The 25254-nt window shown below is 42.6% G+C and overlaps 1 protein-coding gene across 2 annotated transcripts in view; it reads left to right on the top strand.

Moving 5' to 3' along the window:
- Positions 1–6228: 6228 nt before the first annotated feature.
- Positions 6229–25254, top strand: part of LOC110505546 (choline/ethanolamine transporter flvcr2a) — a 35591-nt gene continuing 16565 nt past the window's right edge. Inside the window, exons 1-2 of one of the 2 annotated variants that reach the window (XM_021584840.3) lie at positions 6229–7204; positions 23444–23585. In XM_021584840.3, the coding sequence (XP_021440515.3) occupies positions 6608–7204; positions 23444–23585 (739 nt within the window). In that variant the 5' untranslated portion in view covers positions 6229–6607. The remainder of the gene's footprint in view (positions 7205–23443; positions 23586–25254) is intronic. The other variant, XM_021584841.3, reaches the window with a different exon arrangement.

Raw genomic sequence — 25254 nt, 5'->3', positions numbered from 1 at the left:
GTGCAACTGGGTACTGGACTTCCTGACGGGCCACCCCCAGGTGGTGAGGGTAAGTAACAACATCTCCACCCCGCTGATCCTCAACACTGGGGCCCCACAAGGGTGCATTCTCAGCCCTCTCCTGTACTCCCTGTTCACCCACGACTGCGTGGCCATGCACGCCTCCAACTCAATCATCAAGTTTGCAGACGACACTGCAGGGGTAGACTTGATTACCAACAACGACGAGACAGCCTACAGGGAGGAGATGAGGGCCCTCGGAGTGTGGTGTCAGGAAAATAACCTCACACTCAATGTCAACAAAACAAAGGAGATGATTGTGGACTTCAGGAAACAGCAGAGGGAGCACCCCCCTTTCTATCCACATCGATGGGACAGTAGTGGAGAGTGTAGAAAGTTTTAAGTTCCTCGGTGTACACATCACAAACAAACTTAAATGGTCCAACCACACAGACAGCGTGGTGAAGAAGGCACAGCAGCGCCTCTTCAACCTTCAACCTCTTCAGGAGGTTAAAGAAATTCGGCTCGTCACCAAAAACACTCACAAACTTTACAGATGCACAATCGAGAGCATCCTGTCGGGCTGTGTCACCGCCTGGAACGGCAACTGCTCCTCCCATAACTGTAAGGCTCTCCAGAGGGTAGTGAGGTCTACCTCAGGGTAGTGAAAACTACCTGCCCTCCAGAACACCTACACCACCCGATGTCACAGGAAGGCCAAAAAGATCATCAAGGACAACAACCACCAGAGCCATTGCCTGTTCACCCCTCTATCATCCAGAAGGCGAGGTCAGTACAGGTGCAGTCTCTGCGGTAGCAGAGAGAACAGTCTATGAATTGGGTGACTGGAGTATTTGACCATTTTTGGGCCTTCCTCTGACACCTACCTAGTATATATGTCCTGGATGGCAGGACATATATTGGCCCCAGTGATGCTTGACCCTCTGCAGCGCCTTCTGGTCAGATGCAGAACAGTTGCCATACCAGGTGGAGATGGAACCGGTCAGGATGCTCTCAATGGTGTAGCTGTATAACTGTTTGAGGATTTAGGGACCCATGCCAAATCTTTTTAGTCTCCTGAGGGGGGAAAAGTGTTGTCGTGCCCTCTTCCCGACTGTCTTGGTGTGTTTGGACCATGATAGTTATTTGGTGATGTGGACACCAAGGAACTTGAAACTCTCGACCCGCTCCACTACAGCCCCGTCAATGTTAATGGGGGCCTGTTCGGCCCTCCTTTTCCTGTAGTCCACGATCATCTCCTTTGTCTTGCTCACAGTGAGGGAGAGGTTGTTGTCCTGACACCACACTGCCAGGTCTCTGACCTCTCTATAGGCTCTCTCATCGTTGTCGTTGATCAGGCCTACCACTATTGTGTCGTCAGCAAGCTTAATGATGGTGTTGGAGTCATGTTTGGCCACGCAGTCCTTGGTGAACAGGGAGTACAGGAGGGGCGTAGCACGCATCCCTGAGTGGCCCCGATCAGCGTGGCGGCCCGTCAGGAAGTACAGGATCCAGTTGCAGAAGGAGGTGTTTAGTCCCAGGGTCCTTAGCTTAGTAATGAGCTTCGTGGGCACTATGGTGTTGAACGCTGAGCTGTAGTCACTGAACAGCATTCTCACAAAGGTATTCCTTTTGTCCAGGTGGGAAAGGGCAGTGCGGAGTGCGATTGAAATTGCATCATCTGTGGAGCTGTTGGGGCAGTATGCGAATTGGAGTGGGTCTAGGGTTTCCGGGATGATGGTGTTGATGTGAGCCATGACCAGCCTTTAAAAGCGCTTCATGGCTACTGACAAGAGTGCTACGGGGCGGTAATCATTTGTGCAGGTTACCTTTCAAGCCCTGCTCCATCCGACGAGCGTCAGAGCCGGTGTAGTAGGATTCAGTCTTACTCCTGTTTTGATGTTTTCCATGTTTGATGGTTTGTCTGAGGGCGTAGCGGGATTTCTTATAAGTGTCCGGATTAGTGTCCTGCTCCTTGAAAGTGGCATCTCTAGCCTTTAGTTCGGTGAGGATGTGGCCTGTAATCCATGGCTTCTGGTTGGGATATGTACGTACGATCACCGTGGTGACGGCTTCGTCGATGCACTTATTGATGAAGCTGGTGAGTGAGGTGGTATACTCCTCAATGGCATTGGATGAATCCCAGAACATATTCCAGTCTTTGCTTGCAAAACAGTCATGTAGCGTAGCATCTGCATCATCTGACCAATTTTTGCTTGTAAGCAAGAATCAGGAGGATAGAATTATGGTCAGATTTGCCAAATGGAGGGTGAGGGAGAGCTTTGTATTTGTCTCTGTGTGTGGAGTAAAGGTGGTCTAGAGTTTATTTTCCTCTGGTTACACGTGGCATGCTGGTAGAAATCAGGTAAAACGGATTTGCCTGTATTAAAATCCATGGCCAATAGGAGCTCTGCTTCTGGATGAGCATTTTCTTGTTTGCTAATGGCCTTATACTGCTAATTGAGTGCGGTCTTAGTGCCAGCATCTGTTTGTGGTGGTAAATAGACAGCTATGAATAATATAGATGAGAAGTCTCTTAGTAGATAGTGTGGTCTACAGCTTATCATAATGTACTCTACCTCAGACGAGCAATACCTCAAGATTTCTTTAATACTAGACATCGAGCACCAGCGATTATTGACAAATAGACACACACTCCCGCCCCTCAGATGCTCTGTCCTGCCGATGCACGGAAAACCCAGCCAGCTCAGTATTATCCGTGTCGTCGTTCAGCCACGACTCGGTGAAACATAAGATATTACAGTTTTTAATGTCCCGATGATAGGATAGTCTTAATCGTAGATTGTCCAGTGCATTATCCAATGATTGCACATTGGCCAATAGTACAGATGGTAGTGGAGGTTTACTCACTCTTCTCTGAATTCTCACGACGCAACACAACCCGATCTCCTTCCCCTTTTTCTCCATCTTTTCTTCATGTGAATGACAGGGATTTGGGCCTGGTCTCAAGAAAGCAGTATATCCTTTGCTTCGGACTCTCAAATCTTTGTCTAGTTTGAGGTGAGTAATCGCTGTTCTGATGTCCAGAAGCTCTTTCCGGTCATGCGAGACGGTAGCAGTAACATTATGTACAAAATAAGTCACAAACGATGCAAAAAAAACATAACAAAATAGTACAGTTGGTTAGGAGCCCTTAAAATGGCAGCCATCCCCTCTGACGCCATTACTACTAATCCTTGCCTTTTGGCAATCCTGACTAGTCTCCCAGTCCCTGCCGCTGAAAAACATCCCCACAGCATGATGCTGCCACCACCATGCTTCACCATAGGGATGATGTCAGGTTTCCTCCAGACTTGACGCTGGCATTCAGGCCAAAGAGTACAATCTTGGTTTCATCAGACCAGAGAATCTTGTTTCTCATGGTCTGAGAGTCTTTAGGTGCCTTTTGGCAAACTCCTAGCGGGCTGTCATGTGCCTTTTACTAAGAGTGGCTTCCGTCTGGCCACTCTACCATAAAGGCCTGGTTGGTGGAGTGCTGCAGAGATGGTTGTCCTTCTGGAAGGTTCTCCCATCTCCACAGAGGAACTCTGGAGCTCTGTCAGAGTTAACATCGCGTTCTTGGTCACATCCCTGACCAAGGCCCTCATCCCCCGATTTTTCAGTTTGGCCGGGCGACCAGCCCTAGGAAGAGTCTTGGTGGTTCCAAACTTCTTCCATTTAAGAATGATGAAGGCCACTATGTTCTTGGGGACCTTCAATGCTGCAGACATTTTATTTTACCCTTCCCCAGATGTGTGCCTCGACACAATGTCTCGGAGCTCTATGGACAATTCCTTCGACCACATGGCTTGGTTTTTTCTCTGACATGCACTGTGAACTGTGGAACCTTATATAGACAGGTGTGTGCCTTTCCAAATCATGTCCAATCAATTTAATTTACTCCAATCAAGATGTAGATACATCTCAAGGATGATCAATGGAAACAGGAGTAGAAAGGGTCTGAATACTTATTACATTTGCAAACATTTCTGAAAAACTGTTTTCGTTCGTGTTAAATAAAGGTTAAATAAAATAAAAAAGATAGCCTGTATGGAAATAACAGACATGAGCTAAGCATGTTTACCTGTCGAATGGAATAGATTATAAGACCTCTATGATTCATTTCATTTTGTCAGTTCTACCTCAACATTGCTAATTTTAAACAGGGTTAAATATAATGTTGTAGTAAAGTTCAGCTTCAGTCCACAGGTCGGCACTGTGTCACTGTCAGAAGATATGTGCTTCAAGTCAGAAAAACATTCTCTCATCTCTTCGGTCTTAACTAGCTAGCCAGCCAGTAGCTACCGATGTGGATAGCCAGCCAAACTAGCTACAGAAACCAAACCCATCAAATACACTTGCTGGAAATAAACCTTTTTACTAATATCATGACTTATATCCAGTGGCAATTTTAGCAAAATAAATAAATAAATGGAATGCATGCCAGCAAAGCCACTACACAACACAACACTAAACAATACATGAATTGCACTACAACGATGACAAATGGTGCCCAAAAACTGTTAGGGCTTGTCCCAACAGCAGAGTCCCAACAGCAGTCCCAACATCTTACCGCTGCTACACCTGGCTATCAGTGGAGTCTTGTCTGGCAGTAAAACAGCTCATTCAGCCTCATTTACTGCCTTTAAAAAAAATATAGCTGATATAGCTGACTTGCTTAAACAAATGTGGTTTCTACTGACAATTGAGATGTACAAACTATGTCATAAGGGGATGACAATTGGCTAAGAGGCAATCCGTAATTTCGATTAAGACAATGAGTGAGCTAGGACGGACGTAATGTTCGTCAATATAACTATTTGTTTAGCACTTTTGAAATGTACAGCAACATATTTCAGAACATGGGCCGTTGTTACAGTGCTCTCCCTGTACACCAAGTTAGAACTGTAGGCTAAACAAAGTGGGCATATAAGCAGACAATGAAAGCTCTTACAATATTTGATCATTACATTTCTCTAAAACAGGTTATTGAGTGACAGAACACTGAGCCAATCACGACGCAGCGCTTCATGTTTTCTGCTGGCTTGCCCGACCACAACAGAAAGCACTGAGCTAGGCTGAAAGACATGCATTACTCAAGAAAAAAAAGAGACCATGTTTGTAAGTGGCTTTATTAACTCAATGATATATATTATTTTTACATTGTTTGCAAACTGGTATGTGACACGTATTAATGACAAAATAGCATGCCAAACAAGCAAGCCTGCTTTTGGAAAAAATGTGGGGCTCTGCCCCACCTACCCTGAATGACAAGTCACCACTGCTTATATCAATATCCCTAGCTTGCCCATTCACTAAATATACTGTTCATTAACTCTGACTGACAGCCAATAGCTTAAGGATGCTGACTACTAACGCTAGCTTATTTTCATTAGCCAACCCTTATGCTGAGGGAGACTAGCTTGTTAGCTACCACCAACCCTGCACAAACCTGTGGCTAACTCTGCTGCCTCTGCACCTCAACCTGCTCGTCTTTTTGCCACTCCTTTGGAATACATTTTGAATATCCATAATTGCTCTGTGCTATGCTGCAGACTGACTGAGTGACAGACATTTTGCTGAGTGATGTCATCTAACCGGTGCTGTAGGGGTGAGGGAATGGTCAAGGGACATGAGCGGTCCACTGGTAAAATTAGTCGGTAAAACGTTTTATTTTATACCGCATAGGACAGGTGATGTGTGTGTGTTTTTTTTTTTTACCACCAAAAGGTTCAGGGCTTGATCAAAAACATCTGGGCTGAAGCCCTTCAAGCCCAGACCTAATGACGCCACTGTAATTGTGTACAATGTTTGTTTATTAATTCATTGTCACATTTACTGGGGCGGCAGGGTAGCCTAGTGGTTAGAGCGTTGGACTAGTAACCGGAAGGTTGCGTGTTCAAACCCCCGAGCTGACAAGGTACAAATCTGTCGTTCTGCCCCTGAACAGGCAGTTAACCCACTGTTCCCAGGCCGTCATTGAAAATAAGAATTTGTTCTTAACTGACTTGCCTGGTTAAATAAAGGTAAAATAAAATAAAATAAAAATTTAGCAAGAAACGTGTTTGTAAGAAGCAATATGGGTCATTAAATGCTAATTATAATTTGTTCTGTCAGTCACGTCGTGTGCGGAAGTTTTCCTTGTCATTGGTTCAACTTCCATCAGGGTGGAGATAGAGTTTGGACATCACGTGGTGTTATAACAAGCCGATTGGAATTTTTCTCGTAGCAAAAGTACTATCACCGACCTATTCGTGACATTCTTATGTTAAGAGAAACATAGGCTGTATGTATGATTCCCCATTTCAAGTTTTGGAACTTTGCATCATTATATAATAAGAGATGATATTTAACATTTGCCTACATTATACCCTGGTTTACTATTTGGCTTGCAGTTGTCTGCTTTTTAATAGCTAGTTAGAAGATATTGCTCACCGAGCATTTTGACGTTAGTTGCACATTTAAAACGTTTAGATGTGTTGCGCGTTAGCCTACACTGCGTGCTCATTTTGAATAATACAAAGACCTAGGTGTTTAAGTTGCAGTTTCTGTAGACTAAACTAACAGTGCGCGCAGATACCCAAGGGTACCCAAAAACGTTGTCATTATGGGCGACAATCCTGACTTTGATAACAAAGCAATTAAAGAGGAGAAAAATGGTCTGGATCTGAGGAAAACGAACCCTTCCAAATCCGTGGACATGGAGGAACAAATTGAATGTACGAGCATCTCGAATGAGAACCAGGACAATAGGCCTTCAACTACCACGCGTTTATACAAAAGGAGATGGGTGATGGTGTTCCTTTTCAGCTGTTACTCCCTGTGCAACGCATTTCAATGGATCCAATACGGAATAATCAACAATATTTTTATGAAATTCTACAATGTGGACTCTTTTACCATTGACTGGATGTCAATGGTCTATATGTTGACCTATATTCCTTTTATATGGCCTGTCTCCTGGCTTTTGGACAAAAAGGGACTGCGGCTCATAGCACTGATGGCCACCGCAATTAATTGCCTTGGGACATGGATCAAGGTGGCCAGCGTCAGGTCAAACTTATTTTGGGTGACGATGCTCGGACAGTTTGCAAGTTCCCTATCCCAGGTCTTCATCCTTGGAATGCCCTCCCGCCTGGCATCGGTTTGGTTTGGTTCCGAAGAGGTGTCCACCGCCTGTTCCATCGGCGTTTTTGGGAATCAGGTGAGTTTATCCCACCTCAAGCAAAGGTACCCTATTAAGTTAAAAAGAGTTGCGATTGATTTAGTTTCTAATTCGCCTAACATATTGATTGACTGATCAAAATATAGAGTGCACATACATGTGGTGTTTTGAAAAAGGTCGGTCTTAGAGGAGAAGTAACTTATTATTTGACATCTTAGATGATGAATGAATAATGAATAAGAACATCTCAATGTCTTAAACTGGACAGTTCATTGGCTCAGACGACATATAGGCCTACAGTATGGCATGTATGACCAATGGCCATCAAGAGAGGGTCCTTACTTTTTGTGGTATTTTAGATGTAAAAGTTGTTTAGACAAATGATCATACATTGAAAGTGGTTAACATGTTAGGATTTAGCCCAGAGAAATCCATATGCATTCACACATGGATCTAGGCTACTGTCATTCTGCAATGGATGCTTTGTTGAGCATTGAAAGCATCTTGAGCATGCATCCTCTTTTAATAAAGTTCTGACACTGTGAACACAATCTGGAACTGAAAGTATCTACAACCTCTCTTAGGGCGAGATTTGTCTTATTTCCTCCCTCAAAACACCCAATTAATCAAATTATAGATTGGGTAGTTGACTTCTAAATGCAATATGTAATATGTATAATTACACTACTGCAATATGCCTGTATTCAGTATCCAACTACGTTGAAGTCAAACCTTAAACTGGAGGCCATTTGGGACTTACAATGCTGAGGCAAATGATGAAAGTCAAATCAATTTATTGGGGATTATGAAAGAATGTTCATAATACCTTTTGAGCTGGATATTATTCTCCGTTAGAGGTTAATATTGCTGGTCCTGTGGACTCACTAATTCAGGCGCATAGTGAGTTACATGCATAGTGACAAGCATGTCCTAAAAACTGATCTGAGATGATTTTCATAGGCAGCTTCACATCCACTGCTCCAATAAAGTAGCTTTCCAACCAACCGCAGGCATTTTGTTCTTTGTGAGCCTCTTTGCTGGATTATCTCTTTTCAGAGCTCACTTTTGTATGGATTTAAAATATATCTGATTTAGCCTACTTTTATGACTAAAGTAGCCCTGTGGTTAAGTGTTTGAGTTGATAACAATGATATACTAAACATGCTGTTTGAGCTTAGTTACCAGTATAGCTTTGTGCTCAAATAATAATATGAAATATTTATTTTTTGGTGTGTGTGTGTGTGTGTGTGTGTGTGTGTGTGTGTGTGTGTGTGTGTGTGTGTGTGTGTGTGTGTGTGTGTGTGTGTGTGTGTGTGTATAATGTGCTGAGTAGGGTGGGGAGTTTTTCTCCTGCAAGTTCAACTCTACATCTTTCCAACCCCATATCTTCCTACCTATCCAATCATCTCCTTAGGATGTAGCCCTTTCTGTATGGATGATCTCTTTGAATATGTTTACTTTTTAAAAACAATTCAGCTCTCAGGCTTAAAATGTTTCAGACAGACACTGACATAAAAGGTTATACTCTAATGCTAACCTGAAAATTGCAACATACAAATCTTGAAACTCCATGAGAAGACATCATGTCAAACCATTTCAACATTTTTGTGTGTACCTTTTTCTAAAATTGCAGCACATTTCAATATGTCATCACCATAACTGTCAAATACACAACATTGAGCATCTCTATAGCTGAATGATGTACAACAATTTTCAGAAGTATTTCTGTTATGTTTTCTAATACAACTCAATGTATCTTCCACGATTGGCTAGGTTTCTTGAGAATTCTGTCACTACAGCAATTTATGGAATTCAAAGAAAAACTCTGAAAAATATGAAAATATAAAGGTAAGTAAGGGGAAATGACATGGTACAAATCCACCATCTTCTGCCAGTACAGTGTATGCAGCTGTACAGTAGGCTACACTTAATCACACACTTAATGCATTAATGCAGCTACTTTTCTACATGTATGTTAAATTGTCGCTCTTTTAAAAATCCTTTATGTATTTATAAGGAAATCCGCTAAAATATTTTATGAAACTAATAGACTAGCCTATTATTGATAAAACCAAACCAAAACCACACTCCAGTGGGTGGTGAAGACATTCCAGGACATCACTGGCACCGTGCTCCCTCCCATCTATCTATTCGAAACGGTGCCCGAGGAAGGCCAGCAGCGTGATCAAGGACCCCACTCACTCCAGCCATGAGCTGTTCTCTCCCTTACTGTCGGGCAGACGACATCGGAGCATGAGGTCTGATACCAACAGGCTCGGAGACAGTTTCTATCTACAAGCCATCAGACTGCTGAACACCTGAACTGAATTGACCACCTGCACAGCCTCTCCGCAATTTAGCACACATGCACTCACTCAAGTGCACACCCACACAGATATGCACTCATCCATACACACATGCACGCACGCACACATGCACGCACACACACACACACACACTCACACATTCATGCTAAACACACATCACAACTGCTGCTACCAGACTCTTGTTGTATCTTTGGCTATGCCGGATTAAGTGAAAAGACATTCTATTCTATAAAATACTTTCTCCGTAATTAATATTACCTGATTGAGCTAATCATGTAAATGTAATTAACTAGAAAATCGGGGCACCACGAAATAATATTTATAGAGCTGTTATCTTCCGAATAATCTCTTAAAGACCAAGTAATATTTTACATCAATAGCAGTCAATATTAATCGTCACCTTATTTCAGTCTCATCTGAAAGTTGCAAATTCTTGGTTATCTTCACGAACCCTGGCTAACAAGTTGAATCAGCAATACAAAATTTGGTTGAATTATTTATTTACTAAATACCTAACTAATCACACTGAATTACATATACACAGAATGAATCATACCTTGATTACAAATGATGTCATAAAGGAAAATGTCCCTAGCGGACGGAACAGATATGACAGCTGGATACACAAAGGAAAGTGGGTTGGGTTTGAGTGAAAGAGCGGGAAGACTGAAGAACAAAGTGTGAAGCTGTGATATCGTAAATACAATATCCTATGCATTCTAAATTACCGCCCATTTGGAAAAGGAAAATGCAATAAATATTTACTCTGAGCTGTGCTTCAATAGGTTGGTGGTAGATGGATGGCCGTGTTGCCCAACAGAGTCCTTTGTCCTTTGAAGAGTGTCTCTGGTGGGGAACGGGAAATGTTGTAGTGTCGTCTTTGGGTGGTAGACGGGATACTCTCTCTGTCCTTTCCTAGCCCACGTTTTTAGCTGATGTTGCTAACTCAACGGCTGGGATGTCTCACTTCTTTAGTGAATAAGAGTTCAACGTTCATACCATTCACAACCAAAGCTCACGCTGAGGTTGGCTTAGTTCTGTAGTTGACATGTTAGTCCTTTTTAACGTATGAACCGTCGTCCTCACGTCCTCGGAACAGGAGGTTATATTGACGTCAAGGCTTAATATAGGAAGGGAGAGGAGGGCGTGTTTCATTGGTTATAACCAATGTCTCTTCACGTGGGCGGGCCACTGAGTCGGGCCTAATTCACTCATGAAAACCCAATTCTCACATTTTAGAAGCTAAAATCACATTTCATCCCATCACAAATAATTACATATTCAAACATTTAAATTGCACAACAATTCCATGTGAATCTGATAACTATAATGTGTAGACTTCCCACTGTAGTGTTTAAGTCATGCTATCATTGATGAGAATGTCTCAGATGACAACCAAACTGACATCATATTCATTATGTACCAGCGCATATGTTCAACTGGTTGGGTTACCAAAATATGGTTAATTTCCCCTCACCTTCGGATGTTCCCAGAATCTCTATGTTAACCAAGGGATTTTCAATAGACACGTCAGTAGGGTAGAGAGAGGAAAAGGGGGGGGGGGGGTATTTATCACTGTCATAAACCTACCCCCAGGCCAGCGTCATGACACTCTTATTATAATTGGTAAACACTGTACAATTGTAATACGTGCCCCCAACCCACCTTCCAAAAACATGTGTAAATATTGGACTATAAATTGTGCCTTCCTGTATTATACTTATGCAGAAAAATATATACACTACCGTTCAAAAGTTTGGGGACACTTCAAAATGTCCTTGTTTTTGAAAGATAAGCACATTTTTTGTCCATTTAAAATAACATCAAATTGATACGAAATACAATGTAGACACTGTTAATGTTGTAAATTACTATTTTAGCTGGAGACGGCTGATTTTTAATGGAATATCTACATAGGCGTACAGAGGCCCATTATCAGCAACCATCACTCCTGTGTTCCAATGGCACGTTGTGTTAGCTAATCCAAGTTTATCATTTTAAAAGGCTTGCTAGAAAACTCTTTTGCAATTATGTTAGCACAGCTGAAAACTGTTCTGATTAAATAAGAAATAAAACTGGCCTTCTTTAGACTAGTTGAGTATCTGGTGTATCAGCATTTGTGGGTCCGATTACAGGTTAAAAATTGCCTGAAACAAATAACTTTCTTCTGAAACGCGTCAGTCTATTCTTGTTCTGAGAAATGAAGGCTATTCCATGCGAGAAATTACCAAGAAACTGTGTACTACTCCCTTCACAGAACAGCACAAACTGGCCCTCACCAGAATAGAAAGAGGAGTGGGAGGCCCCGGTGCACAACTGAGTAAGAGGACAAGTACATTAGAGTGTCTAGTTTGAGAAACAGACACCTCGCAAGTCCTCAACTAGCAGATTCATTAAATAGTACCCGCGAAACACCAGTCTCAACGTCAACAGTGAAGAGCAGAGCTGCAAAGAAAAAGACATATCTCAGACTGGTCAGTAAAAATTTACAGATTAAGATGGGCAAAAGAACACAGATACTGGATAGAGGAACTCTGCCTAGAAGGCCAGCATCCCGGAGTTGCCACTTCACTGTTGACTTTGAGACCGAAATCTATCCTAATATTCAGCTATATTTCAAATAGCAGAAATTAAACATTTTCTTTCCTTCCTTTATTTCCTATGTGGATAAGCTTAATAGCAGGCTTACTTTTTAACAAACAATCTTTACATGGCCTATTTGGAATGCATTTGTAGTTTTAGTCTCAGTTTACATAAAAAGGATGGTGTTGGTCGGGCTTCAAGCTTGCTGTGAAGTTGTTCCTTCTCCTTTTCCGTTAAAAGTTTATGATCAGCAGTTGTATAGGACATAGCAGAGACTGAAGGGGCACTATACCATTGCAAAATTCCACTGTGCTCAATCCCATGAGAGCTATAGACAGCTTTTCTTTTGACTTGAAAATAATATGGACTGGGTCTGGCCCTACAGTCCTATATGCATAATCATAAGATGTGTCTTGTGTTTAGTTGAAAAATGTACTCAAATAGACATATAACCCACAATAAGTAGAACACAACTTGTCGTTTTATGATAGGCTACATTATATAGCAGTGGTGCCTGGAAAGTGGGCATACTCTAATTTTGCCCCAAATTTCTCAAACAGACCACCCGGTGAAGGAAAGGTGCCCTGTGTCAAGAATTCTATGACAAACTCTGACATACACTCTGAATGACTTAAAATGATGAATCCCATATTGGTCTTTCACAGTCAGGCCAATCCAAGCTGTACTGTGCAAGTAGGCAAATAGTAGAACTACTATTGAAATAGATAAATGAGGCTTTCAACTAAGTCTGAAATACACAGGTTTCTGATTTTTTTCTTTTTTGGATGTTTTAAGTCCACAACAAAGCTTAAACCACATCCGGAGACCACTTTCAAAGTCTGGGGAAAATTAACTAAATTTAGATTTTTGAGTGTAGTTACCCTGTAATTAAACTGTGCATTCACTTAGCACGGTTGTTTGGTTAGCAGGGTTTCTGTAGCATACATGATATGGAGTTTGCAAAATGGCCACTGGATTGATGCCAGTAGTGGAAAAAGTACCCAATTGTCATACTTATTTAAAAGTAAAAATACCTTAATAGAAAATGAGTCACCCAGTAAAATACTACTTGAGTAAAAGTCTAAAAGTATTTGGTTGTAAATATACTTCAGTATCAAAGGTAAATGTAATTGCTAAAATATACAGTGCCTTGCGAAAGTATTCGGCCCCCTTGAACTTTGCGACCTTTTGCCACATTTCAGGCTTCAAACATAAAGATATAAAACTGTATTTTTTTGTGAAGAATCAACAACAAGTGGGACACAATCATGAAGTGGAACGACATTTATTGGATATTTCAAACTTTTTTAACAAAACAAAAACTGAAAAATTGGGCGTGCAAAATTATTCAGCCCCTTTACTTTCAGTGCAGCAAACTCTCTCCAGAAGTTCAGTGAGGATCTCTGAATGATCCAATGTTGACCTAAATGACTAATGATGATAAATACAATCCACCTGTGTGTAATCAAGTCTCCGTATAAATGTACCTGCACTGTGATAGTCTCAGAGGTCCGTTAAAAGCGCAGAGAGCATCATGAAGAACAAGGAACGCACCAGGCAGGTCCGAGATACTGTTGTGAAGAAGTTTAAAGCCGGATTTGGATACAAAAATATTTCCCAAGCTTTAAACATCTCAAGGAGCACTGTGCAAGCGATAATATTGAAATGGAAGGAGTATCAGACCACTGCAAATCTACCAAGACCTGGCCGTCCCTCTAAACTTTCAGCTCATACAAGGAGAAGACTGATCAGAGATGCAGCCAAGAGGCCCATGATCACTCTGGATGAACTGCAGAGATCTACAGCTGAGGTGGGAGACTCTGTCCATAGGACAACAATCAGTCGTATATTGCACAAATCTGGCCTTTATGGAAGAGTGGCAAGAAGAAAGCCATTTCTTAAAGATATCCATAAAAAGTGTCAGTTAAAGTTTGCCACAAGCCACCTGGGAGACACACCAAACATGTGGAAGAAGGTGCTCTGGTCAGATGAAACCAAAATGGAACTTTTTGGCAACAATGCAAAACGTTATGTTTGGCGTAAAAGCAACACAGCTGAACACACCATCCCCACTGTCAAACATGGTGGTGGCAGCATCATGGTTTGGGCCTGCTTTTCTTCAGCAGGGACAGGGAAGATGGTTAAAATTGATGGGAAGATGGATGGAGCCAAATACAGGACCATTCTGGAAGAAAACCTGATGGAGTCTGCAAAAGACCTGAGACTGGGACGGAGATTTGTCTTCCAACAAGACAATGATCCAAGACATAAAGCAAAATCTACAATGGAATGGTTCAAAAATAAACATATCCAGGTGTTAGAATGGCCAAGTCAAAGTCCAGACCTGAATCCAATCGAGAATCTGTGGAAAGAACTGAAAACTGCTGTTCACAAATGCTCTCCATCCAACCTCACTGAGCTCAAGCTATTTTGCAAGGAGGAATGGGAAAAAATGTCAGTCTCTCGATGTGCAAAACTGATAGAGACATACCCCAAGCGACTTACAGCTGTAATCGCAGCAAAAGGTGGCGCTACAAAGTATTAACTTAAGGGGGCTGAATAATTTTGCACGCCCAATTTTTCAGTTTTTGATTTGTTAAAAAAGTTTGAAATATCCAATAAATGTCGTTCCACTTCATGATTGTGTCCCACTTGTTGTTGATTCTTCACAAAAAAATACAGTTTTGTATCTTTATGTTTGAAGCCTGAAATGTGGCAAAAGGTCGCAAAGTTCAATGGGGCCGAATACTTTCGCAAGGCACTGTACTTAAGCATCAAAAGTAAATCATTTCAAATTGCTTATATTAAGCAACCCAGATTTTCTTGGAGGCTTGAATGAGGAGAGCAACACCACACCTCATGTAGTAGTACATCCTAGCCATGTCGAGCTCTCTGTAAATAGATTTTAGACTTGTGTAACCAACACACAGGGTGCTAACTCTCCTGTGCTACAGAAAAGCATTGGGCTGCTAAGCTGAAGCCTAGGCATTGACTCAGGGAGCCAAAACAACTCTTTAGGTCTCAGGCAAGGTTAGGCCTACTCATCAATCATGTGTGGTAACTGATCCACCTCAGTTACAATTCCCCATCCTTGGACCTCCTTTTCCTCATAAAAACCCATTTGAGCCACGGCACAAATATGAATGACAGGGTTCGAACAAGTGTCACATCAGAAAATTACATTAGTTCGCTAAACCAAAGCCTATAGCCAATGTAACTCTTCAGGTATCAGGCAAGGTTACTCAACATGAAAACAACTAACCAGGATGAAGGGGTTTGGTGAACACACACGTGATGAGTAACTTTGCCTGAGACCAGAAAAAATGTAATTAGCTTCTCAAGATAAATTGCCTATAGGCTTTGGCTTAGCAGGCTAAGATGTCTTTCTGGTGTACAGAATATCAGGTTCGAATCCCTAGGCTACCTGGCTAAAATGCTTCCTCGCTAGCCTAACTCATGGGCAACGATGCGCCAGGCAGCTAGTTAACATTAGCATACTACATCTAGCTACATGTTGAACTTCCATCCTCTCAGGCCAGGGGCACAATTTATGGATTTATGGTTGGATCAGAATCACTGTTATAATCATTGGCTAGGGTTAGGGTTTAAATCACAGTTGAGCTCATTCAGTTGAACTCAATGCTGATTGGCTATTATAAAAAAATATATCAAGGGAGGCCAAATACTCGCTGGTTTCCTTGTATTCAATGCTACGGGCAGCAATAATGTCATACTCTTTTTGACTAGACATCCCCATAGATACGCTATACTGTACATACTGAGACAGAGGGGCGCTGTTTTGTTTGCTCAAATGCTTTCCCCAGGTGAGATACATTCAGCCTCTTGTGAATTGAAGGACCTTTATGAAACACAGAGAGGCGAAAGATTAAAAAATAAATACTTTTTTTTAATGATTTTTTATTGGTAAATTATTTTGGGAAGACTTGGCATCCATGCCATTTTCTGTTTACCCTTTACAATGTTCATTTTGAATGTCTGATTACAGTTTCCAATTCTCAGTTAATCCTTTTTTAATTTAATTTAAATGTTCGTTGTGGTATGAATCATTTACACGGATGTTTGTCCTGTATGTTGTGTTGTTTGTGCCGTGTTATGTTGAGGATTGTGTTGCCACATTGCCACAAGGGTTGTATGGTGTCTTAGTTCAGGCATCTCTGGCAGTCTGTTTAATATCTATAAAACCCAGCAATTAAGACGTTTTTAACTGGTGCTATGTTTCAGTTCAGAGGGGATCCTCATTTCTGGTCTGTGAAAGACATTAGGATCCCATCCCGTGAACAATATATTCATGACATTAACTTCTCAGAAATCGAATTGTATATGGGGGCTATTTGTTTACCTGAGGTCAAAACATTGCATTATTTTGAAACATGAAAGGAAACCTTTGTCATGATGCGTGGAGGTCTCTGGGTTTCTCTTTCTGCACTAGCAGGTGCTGTGACAGAAGTTCACAATCATTTTACTCATGCTGCCAAACTGGACATATGAAAGTCTCTTCAGACCCATATCTCTGGCCATTCCTGAAAAGAAATTACATTTAGTGACATTTTCACAAGTGACCTGACCACACAACTTTTAGCATCATGTTTTCAATGGATCATGAAATGACACTCACACTGCAGTATCCAATACAAAACAGGGTTTGGATCTGCTTTTGTTGTCCAGGTTTCATGGTCAACTTTATTATACATATTATTAGCCAATTTTGTCAGTACATGCTCTACCATTTGAGGTCAGGGTACCACGGAGTCATTGGCTGATTATAACAAAGATTGAAAATAAACTGGGTGAGGTTTGAGTTTATGCTCTGTTGAGGTAATGCTCAAGACAGATGATGTAATGTGATCTGGCATTAGAAGACCCTATTTATGCCACGAACACTGAGGCTATGCCCAATAACTGAAATCAAATTTAAAAAATTGTCACATGCGCCAAATACAACAGGTGTAGACTTTGAGTTTATTTTATTTTACAGGGACAGTGCACATTAATCAACTTTTCAGTAAAAGTGCTGGTTTTAGCCAGCTGGCTAACCTTCAATCGCAGTGCCTGGGCAGGTTATTAAAAACAATTACAATAACAATACAGATAAACAATGAGCAGTGAGTGCCTCCCGAGTGGCGCAGCGGTCTAAGTCACTGCATTGCAGTGCTAGAGGCATCACTACAGGTCCGGGTTTTATCCTGGGTTGTGTCGCAGCAGGCCGAGACCGGGAGACCCATGCGGCGGCGCACAATTGACCCAGCGTCGTCCGGGTTAGGGGAGGGTTAGGCCGGCCGGGATGTCCTTGTCCCATCGCGCTCTAGCGACTCCTGCGGCGGGCTGTGCACTGACACGGTCGCCAATTGGACGGTGTTTCCTCCGGCACATTGGTGTGGCTGGCTTCCTGGTTAATCAAGCAGTGTGTCAAGAAGCAGTGCGTCTTGGCAGGGTTGTGTTTCAGAGGACGCATGGCTCTAGACCTTTGCCTTTCCTGAATCAGTACGGGAGTTGCAGCGGTTAGATAAGACTGTAACTACCAACTGGATATCACGAAAATGAGGAGAAAAAGGGGTAAAAAATAAATTCATTAATAAATGTTACTATGATCAGTAAGCACATGCAGAGCAACAAAGGACAAGCAACAAGTAACACGCAGCAATCGCAACAAAAGAAAATTCATAAAAGCAACAAAGTGTTTCCACACTTCAGGAGCTACTGACAACTTTAACGTGAAATGCTTACTTACAAGCCCTTTCCCAACAATGCAGAGTTTTAAAATAACGTAAAAACAAATAGTAACACTACAAAATAACAAGGCTATATACAAGGAGTACCGGTACCGAGTCAATGTGCAGGATACTTTGCGCTAACTGCTGGATATCACAAGAAGGTCATATTTTTTTTATTTTTTTTTATTTCACCTTTATTTAACCAGGTAGGCTAGTTGAGAACAAGTTCTCATTTGCAACTGCGACCTGGCCAAGATAAAGCATAGCAGTATGAGCAGACAACACAGAGTTACACATGGAGTAAACAATTAACAAGTCAATAACACAGTAGAAAACAAAGGGGGAGTCTATATACAATGTGTGCAAAAGGCATGAGGTAGGCGAATAATTACAATTTTGCAGATTAACACTGGAGTGATAAATGATCAGATGGTCATGTACAGGTAGAGATATTGGTGTGCAAAAGAGCAGAAAAATAAATAAATAAAAACAGTATGGGGATGAGGTAGGTGAAAATGGGTGGGCTATTTACCAATAGACTATGTACAGCTGCAGCGATCGGTTAGCTGCCCAGATAGCAGATGTTTGAAGTTGGTGAGGGAGATAAAAGTCTCCAACTTCAGCGATTTTTGCAATTCGTTTCCAGTCACAGGCAGCAGAGTACTGGAACGAGAGGCGGCCAAATGAGGTGTTGGCTTTAGGGATGATCAGTGAGATACACCTGCTGGAGCGCGTGCTACGGATGGGTGTTGCCATCGTGACCAGTGAGCTGAGATAAGGCGGAGCTTTACCTAGCATGGACTTGTAGATGACCTGGAGCCAGTGGGTCTGGCGACGAATATGTAGCGAGGGCCAGCCGACTAGAGCATACAAGTCGCAGTGGTGGGTGGTATAAGGTGCTTTAGTGACAAAACGGATGGCACTGTGATAGACTGCATCCAGTTTGCTGAGTAGAGTGTTGGAAGCCATTTTGTAGATGACATCGCCGAAGTCGAGGATCGGTAGGATAGTCAGTTTTACTAGGGTAAGCTTGGCGGCGTGAGTGAAGGAGGCTTTGTTGCGGAATAGAAAGCCGACTCTTGATTTGATTTTCGATTGGAGATGTTTGATATGAGTCTGGAAGGAGAGTTTGCAGTCTAGCCAGACACCTAGGTACTTATAGATGTCCACATATTCTAGGTCGGAACCATCCAGGGTGGTGATGCTAGGCGGGGATGCGGGTGCAGGCAGCGATCGGTTGAAAAGCATGCATTTGGTGTTACTAGCGTTTAAGAGCAGTCGGAGGCCACGGAAGGAGTGTTGTATGGCATTGAAGCTTGTTTGGAGGTTAGATAGCACAGTGTCCAATGACGGGCCGAAAGTATATAGAATGGTGTCGTCTGCGTAGAGGTGGATCAGGGAATCAGCAAGAGCAACATCATTGATGTATACAGAGAAAAGAGTCGGCCCGAGAATTGAACCCTGTGGCACCCCCATAGAGACTGCCAGAGGACCGGACAGCATGCCCTCCGATTTGACACACTGAACTCTGTCTGCAAAGTAATTGGTGAACCAGGCAAGGCAGTCATCCGAAAAACCGAGGCTACTGAGTCTGCCGATAAGAATATGGTGATTGACAGAGTCGAAAGCCTTGGCAAGGTCGATGAAGACGGCTGCACAGTACTGTCTTTTATCGATGGCGGTTATGATATCGTTTAGTACCTTGAGTGTGGCTGAGGTGCACCCGTGACCGGCTCGGAAACCAGATTGCACAGCGGAGAAGGTACAGTGGGATTCGAGATGGTCAGTGACCTGTTTGTTGACTTGGCTTTCGAAGACCTTAGATAGGCAGGGCAGGATGGATATAGGTCTGTAACAGTTTGGGTCCAGGGTGTCTCCCCCTTTGAAGAGGGGGATGACTGCGGCAGCTTTCCAATCCTTGGGGATCTCAGACGATATGAAAGAGAGGTTGAACAGGCTGGTAATAGGGGTTGCGACAATGGTGGCGGATAGTTTCAGAAATAGAGGGTCCAGATTGTCAAGCCCAGCTGATTTGTACGGGTCCAGGTTTTGCAGCTCTTTCAGAACATCTGCTATCTGGATTTGGGTAAAGGAGAACCTGGAGAGGCTTGGGCGAGGAGCAGCGGGGGGGGCGGGGCTGTTGGCCGAGGTTGAAGTAGCCAGGCGGAAGGCATGGCCAGCCGTTGAGAAATGCTCATTGAAGTTTTCGATAATCATGGATTTATCGGTGGTGACCATGTTACCTAGCCTCAGTGCAGTGGGCAGCTGGGAGGAGGTGCTCTTGTTCTCCATTGACTTCACAGTGTCCCAGAACTTTTTGGAGTTGGAGCTACAGGATGCAAACTTCTGCCTGAAGAAGCTGGCCTTAGCTTTCCTGACTGACTGCGTGTATTGGTTCCGGACTTCCCTGAACAGTTGCATATCACGGGGACTATTCGATGCTATTGCAGTCCGCCACAGGATGTTTTTGTGCTGGTCGAGGGCAGTCAGGTCTGGGGTGAACCAAGGGCTGTATCTGTTCTTAGTTCTGCATTTTTTGAACGGAGCATGCTTATCTAAAATGGTGAGGAAGTTACTTTTAAAGAATGACCAGGCATCCTCAACTGACGGGATGAGGTCAATGTCCTTCCAGGATACCCGGGCCAGGTCGATTAGGAAGGCCTGCTCACAGAAGTGTTTTAGGGAGCGTTTGACAGTGATGAGGGGTGGTCGTTTGACTGCGGCTCCGTAGCGGATACAGGCAATGAGGCAGTGATCGCTGAGATCCTGGTTGAAGACAGCGGATATGAGGCGGATATGAGGAGCAGGTGCATCTTTTCTTAAGGTCTATTGTAGAACATTTGGATTGTGTATGTTCATTCAACACTGGTGAGCTGGCTGGGCAGATCATGTAGTACAGTGGTTCCCAAACTGTGAGGCACGCACCCTAGCATGAGGGGTTTGCAGGGGGGGAGTGGGGGCCCCCCAAAAAAATTATTTTTGTTATTTTTTTCAAGGAACTTTAAACTTACTCTTGAAAGTTGTAATAGTATAATGCACAATGTGCAATTTCAAAATTGGGCAGTGCATCATCAGTTCCTCTTGTCATGTTAGTCATTGTATACCATAGAGAGCTATTTATAACTGGTCAGAAATATCCAGATCAACTAGCCCATGTCAGCTAATGTGTTTTTATTTAGTTTTTTTTTGGCAATGGATAATGTTGTATTTTTTCCATTCAAATATCACATGGCAAAATGTATAGAATTGCAAGAAAATGTGCTTTAAAATGGCAAAATCCTCTTTGCACCCTGTGACAAAAGGTGTAGAATTGCAGTAAATAAGCTTTAAGCCTGGAAAATTCTCTCCACCAACAAGAGCGGCGTGAACAGTTTGTGTCATGAACAGTGCTTGTGCCTCTAGAAATAGACGTGTGCGTGCGGGGGGCAGTGAAAAAGTTTGGCAGCGCCTGATGTAGAACAGTAAAAACATAGAAGGTCTAGTCTAAGCGTAGCGTACTATGAGTCTCACATGGTCAAGAACGTAAATATAAGTTTGCATCATCTCCACTGTTGTTTAAGTCCAAGTCCCTGACATTAATGCTTGAGTGTGACTTTAGCATGTGGCAGGGGGGGTATTAGTGATTTGTATTTGACATTTGTATCTTATAGTTATTGAGAAAGAATTGATTGAAGTTGGAATATTTGTGACATTATAGCTTTACCGAAGCCTCCTTTAAGACTTCATAATGTTTCATCTGTAGGTGTTACAAAGCAAAAGTTGGAGTCACATGAAGCTTTACCTCTCGCTCTGTAATATGAGTAGTACTTTGATTTCAATAACATGCATAACAAGTGTACATACACTAAGTTGACTGTGCCTTTAAACAGCTTGGAAAATTCCAGAAAATTATGTCATGGCTTTAGAAGCTTCTGAGTCAATTGGAGGTGTACTTGTGGATGTATTTCAAGGCCTACTGTAAAGGAGTCTGTGTGTAGCTGGTGAGATGAGTCAGACGCAGGACAGCAGATATGAAGTAATAAAATACTTTACTCAAAAATTCAAACATAGCACGTAATATACACGGCCACACAATATGGACCACAATACAACAAACAATCACTCACAAATACAACATGTAGAACAGGGGGTTAAATAATAAACAAGTAATTGATGAAGGTACCACGTTCATCTGTACCAACAATAGTACACAAGTATAAACACTGTGGGCCCAGGCAGCCGTCATACCGCTCAGGAAGGAGACGTGTTCTGTCTTCTAGAGATGAACGTACTGTGGTGCGAAAAGTGCAAATCAATCCCAGAACAACAGCAAAGGACATTGTGAAGATGCTGGAGGAAACAGGTACAGAAGTATCTATATCCACAGTAAAAACGAGTCCTATATCGACATAACCTGAAAGGCCGCTCAGCAAGGAAGAAGCCACTGCTCCAAAACCGCCATAAAAAAAGCCAGACTATGGTTTGCAACTGCACATGGGAACAAAGATCATACTTTTTGGAGAAAGGTGTTTTCGTCTGATGAAACGAAAATAGAACTGTTTGGCTATAATGACCATTGTTATGTTTGGAGGAAAAAGGGAGAGGCTTGCAAGCTGAAGAACACCATCCCAACCGTGAAGCACGGGGGTGGCAGCATCATGTTGTGGGGGTGCTTTGCTGCAGTAGGGACTAGTGCATTTCACAAAATAGATGGCATCATGAGGGAGTAAAATTATATATATTGAAGCAACATCAGTCAGGAAGTTAAAGCTTGGTCACAAATGGGTCTTCCAAATGGGCAATGACCCCAAGCATTTACTTATTTTACCTTTATTTAACTAGGCAAGTTAAGAACAAATTCTTATTTTCGATGACGGACATCACAAAGCCCTGACTTCAATCCTATAGAAAATTTGCGGGCAGAACTGAAAAAGTGGGTTAACTGCCTGTTCAGGGGCAGAACAACAGATTTGTTCCTTGGGGATTTGAACTTTCAACCTTACTAGTGCAGCACTCTAACCACTAGGCTACCCTGCCGCCCCAGGAATACTTTCAAAGTTGTGGCAAAATGACTTAAGGACAACAAAGTCAAGGTATTGGAGTGGCCATCACAAAGCCCTGACCTCAATCCTATAGAAAATGTGTGGGCAGAACTGAAAAAGTGTGTGTGAGCAAGGAGGCCTACAAACCTGACTCAATTACACCAGCTCTGTCAGGAGGAATAGGCCTATTTTCACCCAACTTATTGTGGGAAGCTTGTGGAAGGCTACCTGAAACATTTGACCCAAGTTAAACAATGTAAAGGCAATGCTACCAAGTACTAATTGAGTGTATGTTAACTTCAGACCCACTGGGAATATGATGAAAGAAACAAAAGATGAAATAAATCATACTATTATTGACATTTCACATTAAAATAAAAGGGGTGATCCTAACTGACCTAAGACAGGGAATTTTTACTAGGATTAAATGTCAGGAATTGTGAAAAAGCACTGGAAGTTATTTTAAATATGTCATATGTGTTTTCTTTTATGCCTCAAATTAAACAAATTGTGCCTTGGTTATGATCCCTTTTTCCAAGCTTTGTTTCATATGTCTGTAGGTGTGAGGGGAGGAGTCATTGAATGATCATGTATTTTTGTCTCCTTCACTCACAGTTGGGCATTGCCATTGGCTTCCTGGTGCCACCCATTCTCGTGCCAAATGTTGACAATATAGACGAGCTGGCATACCACATCAGCATCATGTTCTACATCACTGCTGGAGTGGCCACCGTGATCTTCATCCTTGTGGTCTTCTGTAAGTCCCGAGGGAAAATGGCCAGTCTTATGCACAGTACATCCTGTGGCTAACACATAGAGTTGGCCAGTAGAGTCACTCCTTCCTAAACTCATCCCAATTATAACGTATAACTCTTTCAGTCATTATGAGCCTTGAGGTGTTGAATTCATTATAATGCCAATATGAGGGGCCAGAATGACCTATCCCCTAACATTGTCGATGTCACAACAACTCATAGTTAACTCTTGGTAGGGAAAAAATAGAGCCTCAGTTCATAACCTTGTGCCGAAGAAATTTGGTTTCCGACTTGCTTCATTGTAAGATTATTTCAACGGGGACACATAGCTCTGCTTTGGCAGTAGGAATACAATTACATTGCAGCATTGCATCTCTGGGGCTTACCATTGGTTCTGTAGTCTCCTGTCCTGGATATCTAATTGTCCCTGACTGTCATGTTCTCCTGGCAGGGTTGGCGGATAGGTCAGCAGTCTCAGGGATTAGTGTGTGTTGAGATGTGCTCTGAACAGACCACCTAACGTCTCTTCACTCACTCGCTGTGGCAGGGCTGCGATCGCTGTAATTGACCGAGATCTCTTTAGTTGTGATATTAAAACGGAGTAGGGACGTTGAGAGGTCTAGTATAGAGTGATTCCTTTGCCCCTCTAGACTCTGTTTAATGACTGACACTTTCTCAGAGTGATGACATGGTAGGATAGATAGAGAGGTACTCACATGAGTCACATGGACTTCAGTAACCTATGTTTGTCCAGCGTTCATGACTTCTGCAATTACCCTCAGTTAAAACCGCTGAACTGCCTTTTTAAGGTATTTTTTATTTCATCACACAAACCAGGTCATCCCACTTCTGTTTTGGGGCTTCCCATGTTTTGTTGAAAGAGGCACATTGGGCAAGCTTAGACATGGAACCTAGCCTTAGATGAAGAACGGGGATTCACTGCCTGACCTGCCATTATTTATCTTTTCTGGACTCTTGGGAAATGAAACTCTCCTCCGGTGTCAGCAGACAGTATTGAGTAGCGACTTAACGAATTGATCAAACTGAACACAGGATAAGACAAGGCCCTTTCTATCTCCCCAGACTGCTCTGTGGGAAAACATAAGCATGTTTACAGTGTGTAGCCCTCTAGTTCTGGATCAGTAAACCAGATAATCTTCCAAGAAAATTCAGAGACAACCTATGCCTCTCTTGGTACGGTCCGCTGGATCCAACCCATGGCAACTTCACCCTGATCACATGATTAACCCGGCCACATCCTCTGCCCCCCCCCCCCCCCCCCTCCCCCCAACACGTCAACATTCAGGCTACTGACAATCCCAGTGGAGAATCTTTTGCTGCACTTTCACACTCAACCAAATGAAATGAGCCACGGGGGGAGGATGTGAGCAGATACTATAGGGGCCTGGCCAGCAACACTGTGGGGATAAGATATCTGACGCCTATTGATGCCCTCTGTTAGCTGGGTGCTGTAAGATATCTGATACCTATTGAAGCCCTCTGTTAGCTGAGTGCTGTAAGATATCTGATACCTATTGAAGCCCTCTGTTAGCTAAGTGCTGTAAGATATCTGACGCCTATTGAAGCCCTCTGTTAGCTGGGTGCTGTAAGATATCTGATACCTATTGAAGCCCTCTGTTAGCTGAGTGCTGTAAGATATCTGATACCTAT

This window comes from Oncorhynchus mykiss, chromosome 25, assembly GCF_057628025.1.
Source record: "Oncorhynchus mykiss isolate SJ-2025 chromosome 25, ASM5762802v1, whole genome shotgun sequence".
Classification (NCBI taxonomy): Eukaryota; Metazoa; Chordata; class Actinopteri; order Salmoniformes; family Salmonidae; genus Oncorhynchus; species Oncorhynchus mykiss.
The sequence above is the reverse complement of the archived record's forward strand: the minus strand, read 5'-3'. Positions and strand labels throughout refer to the sequence as shown.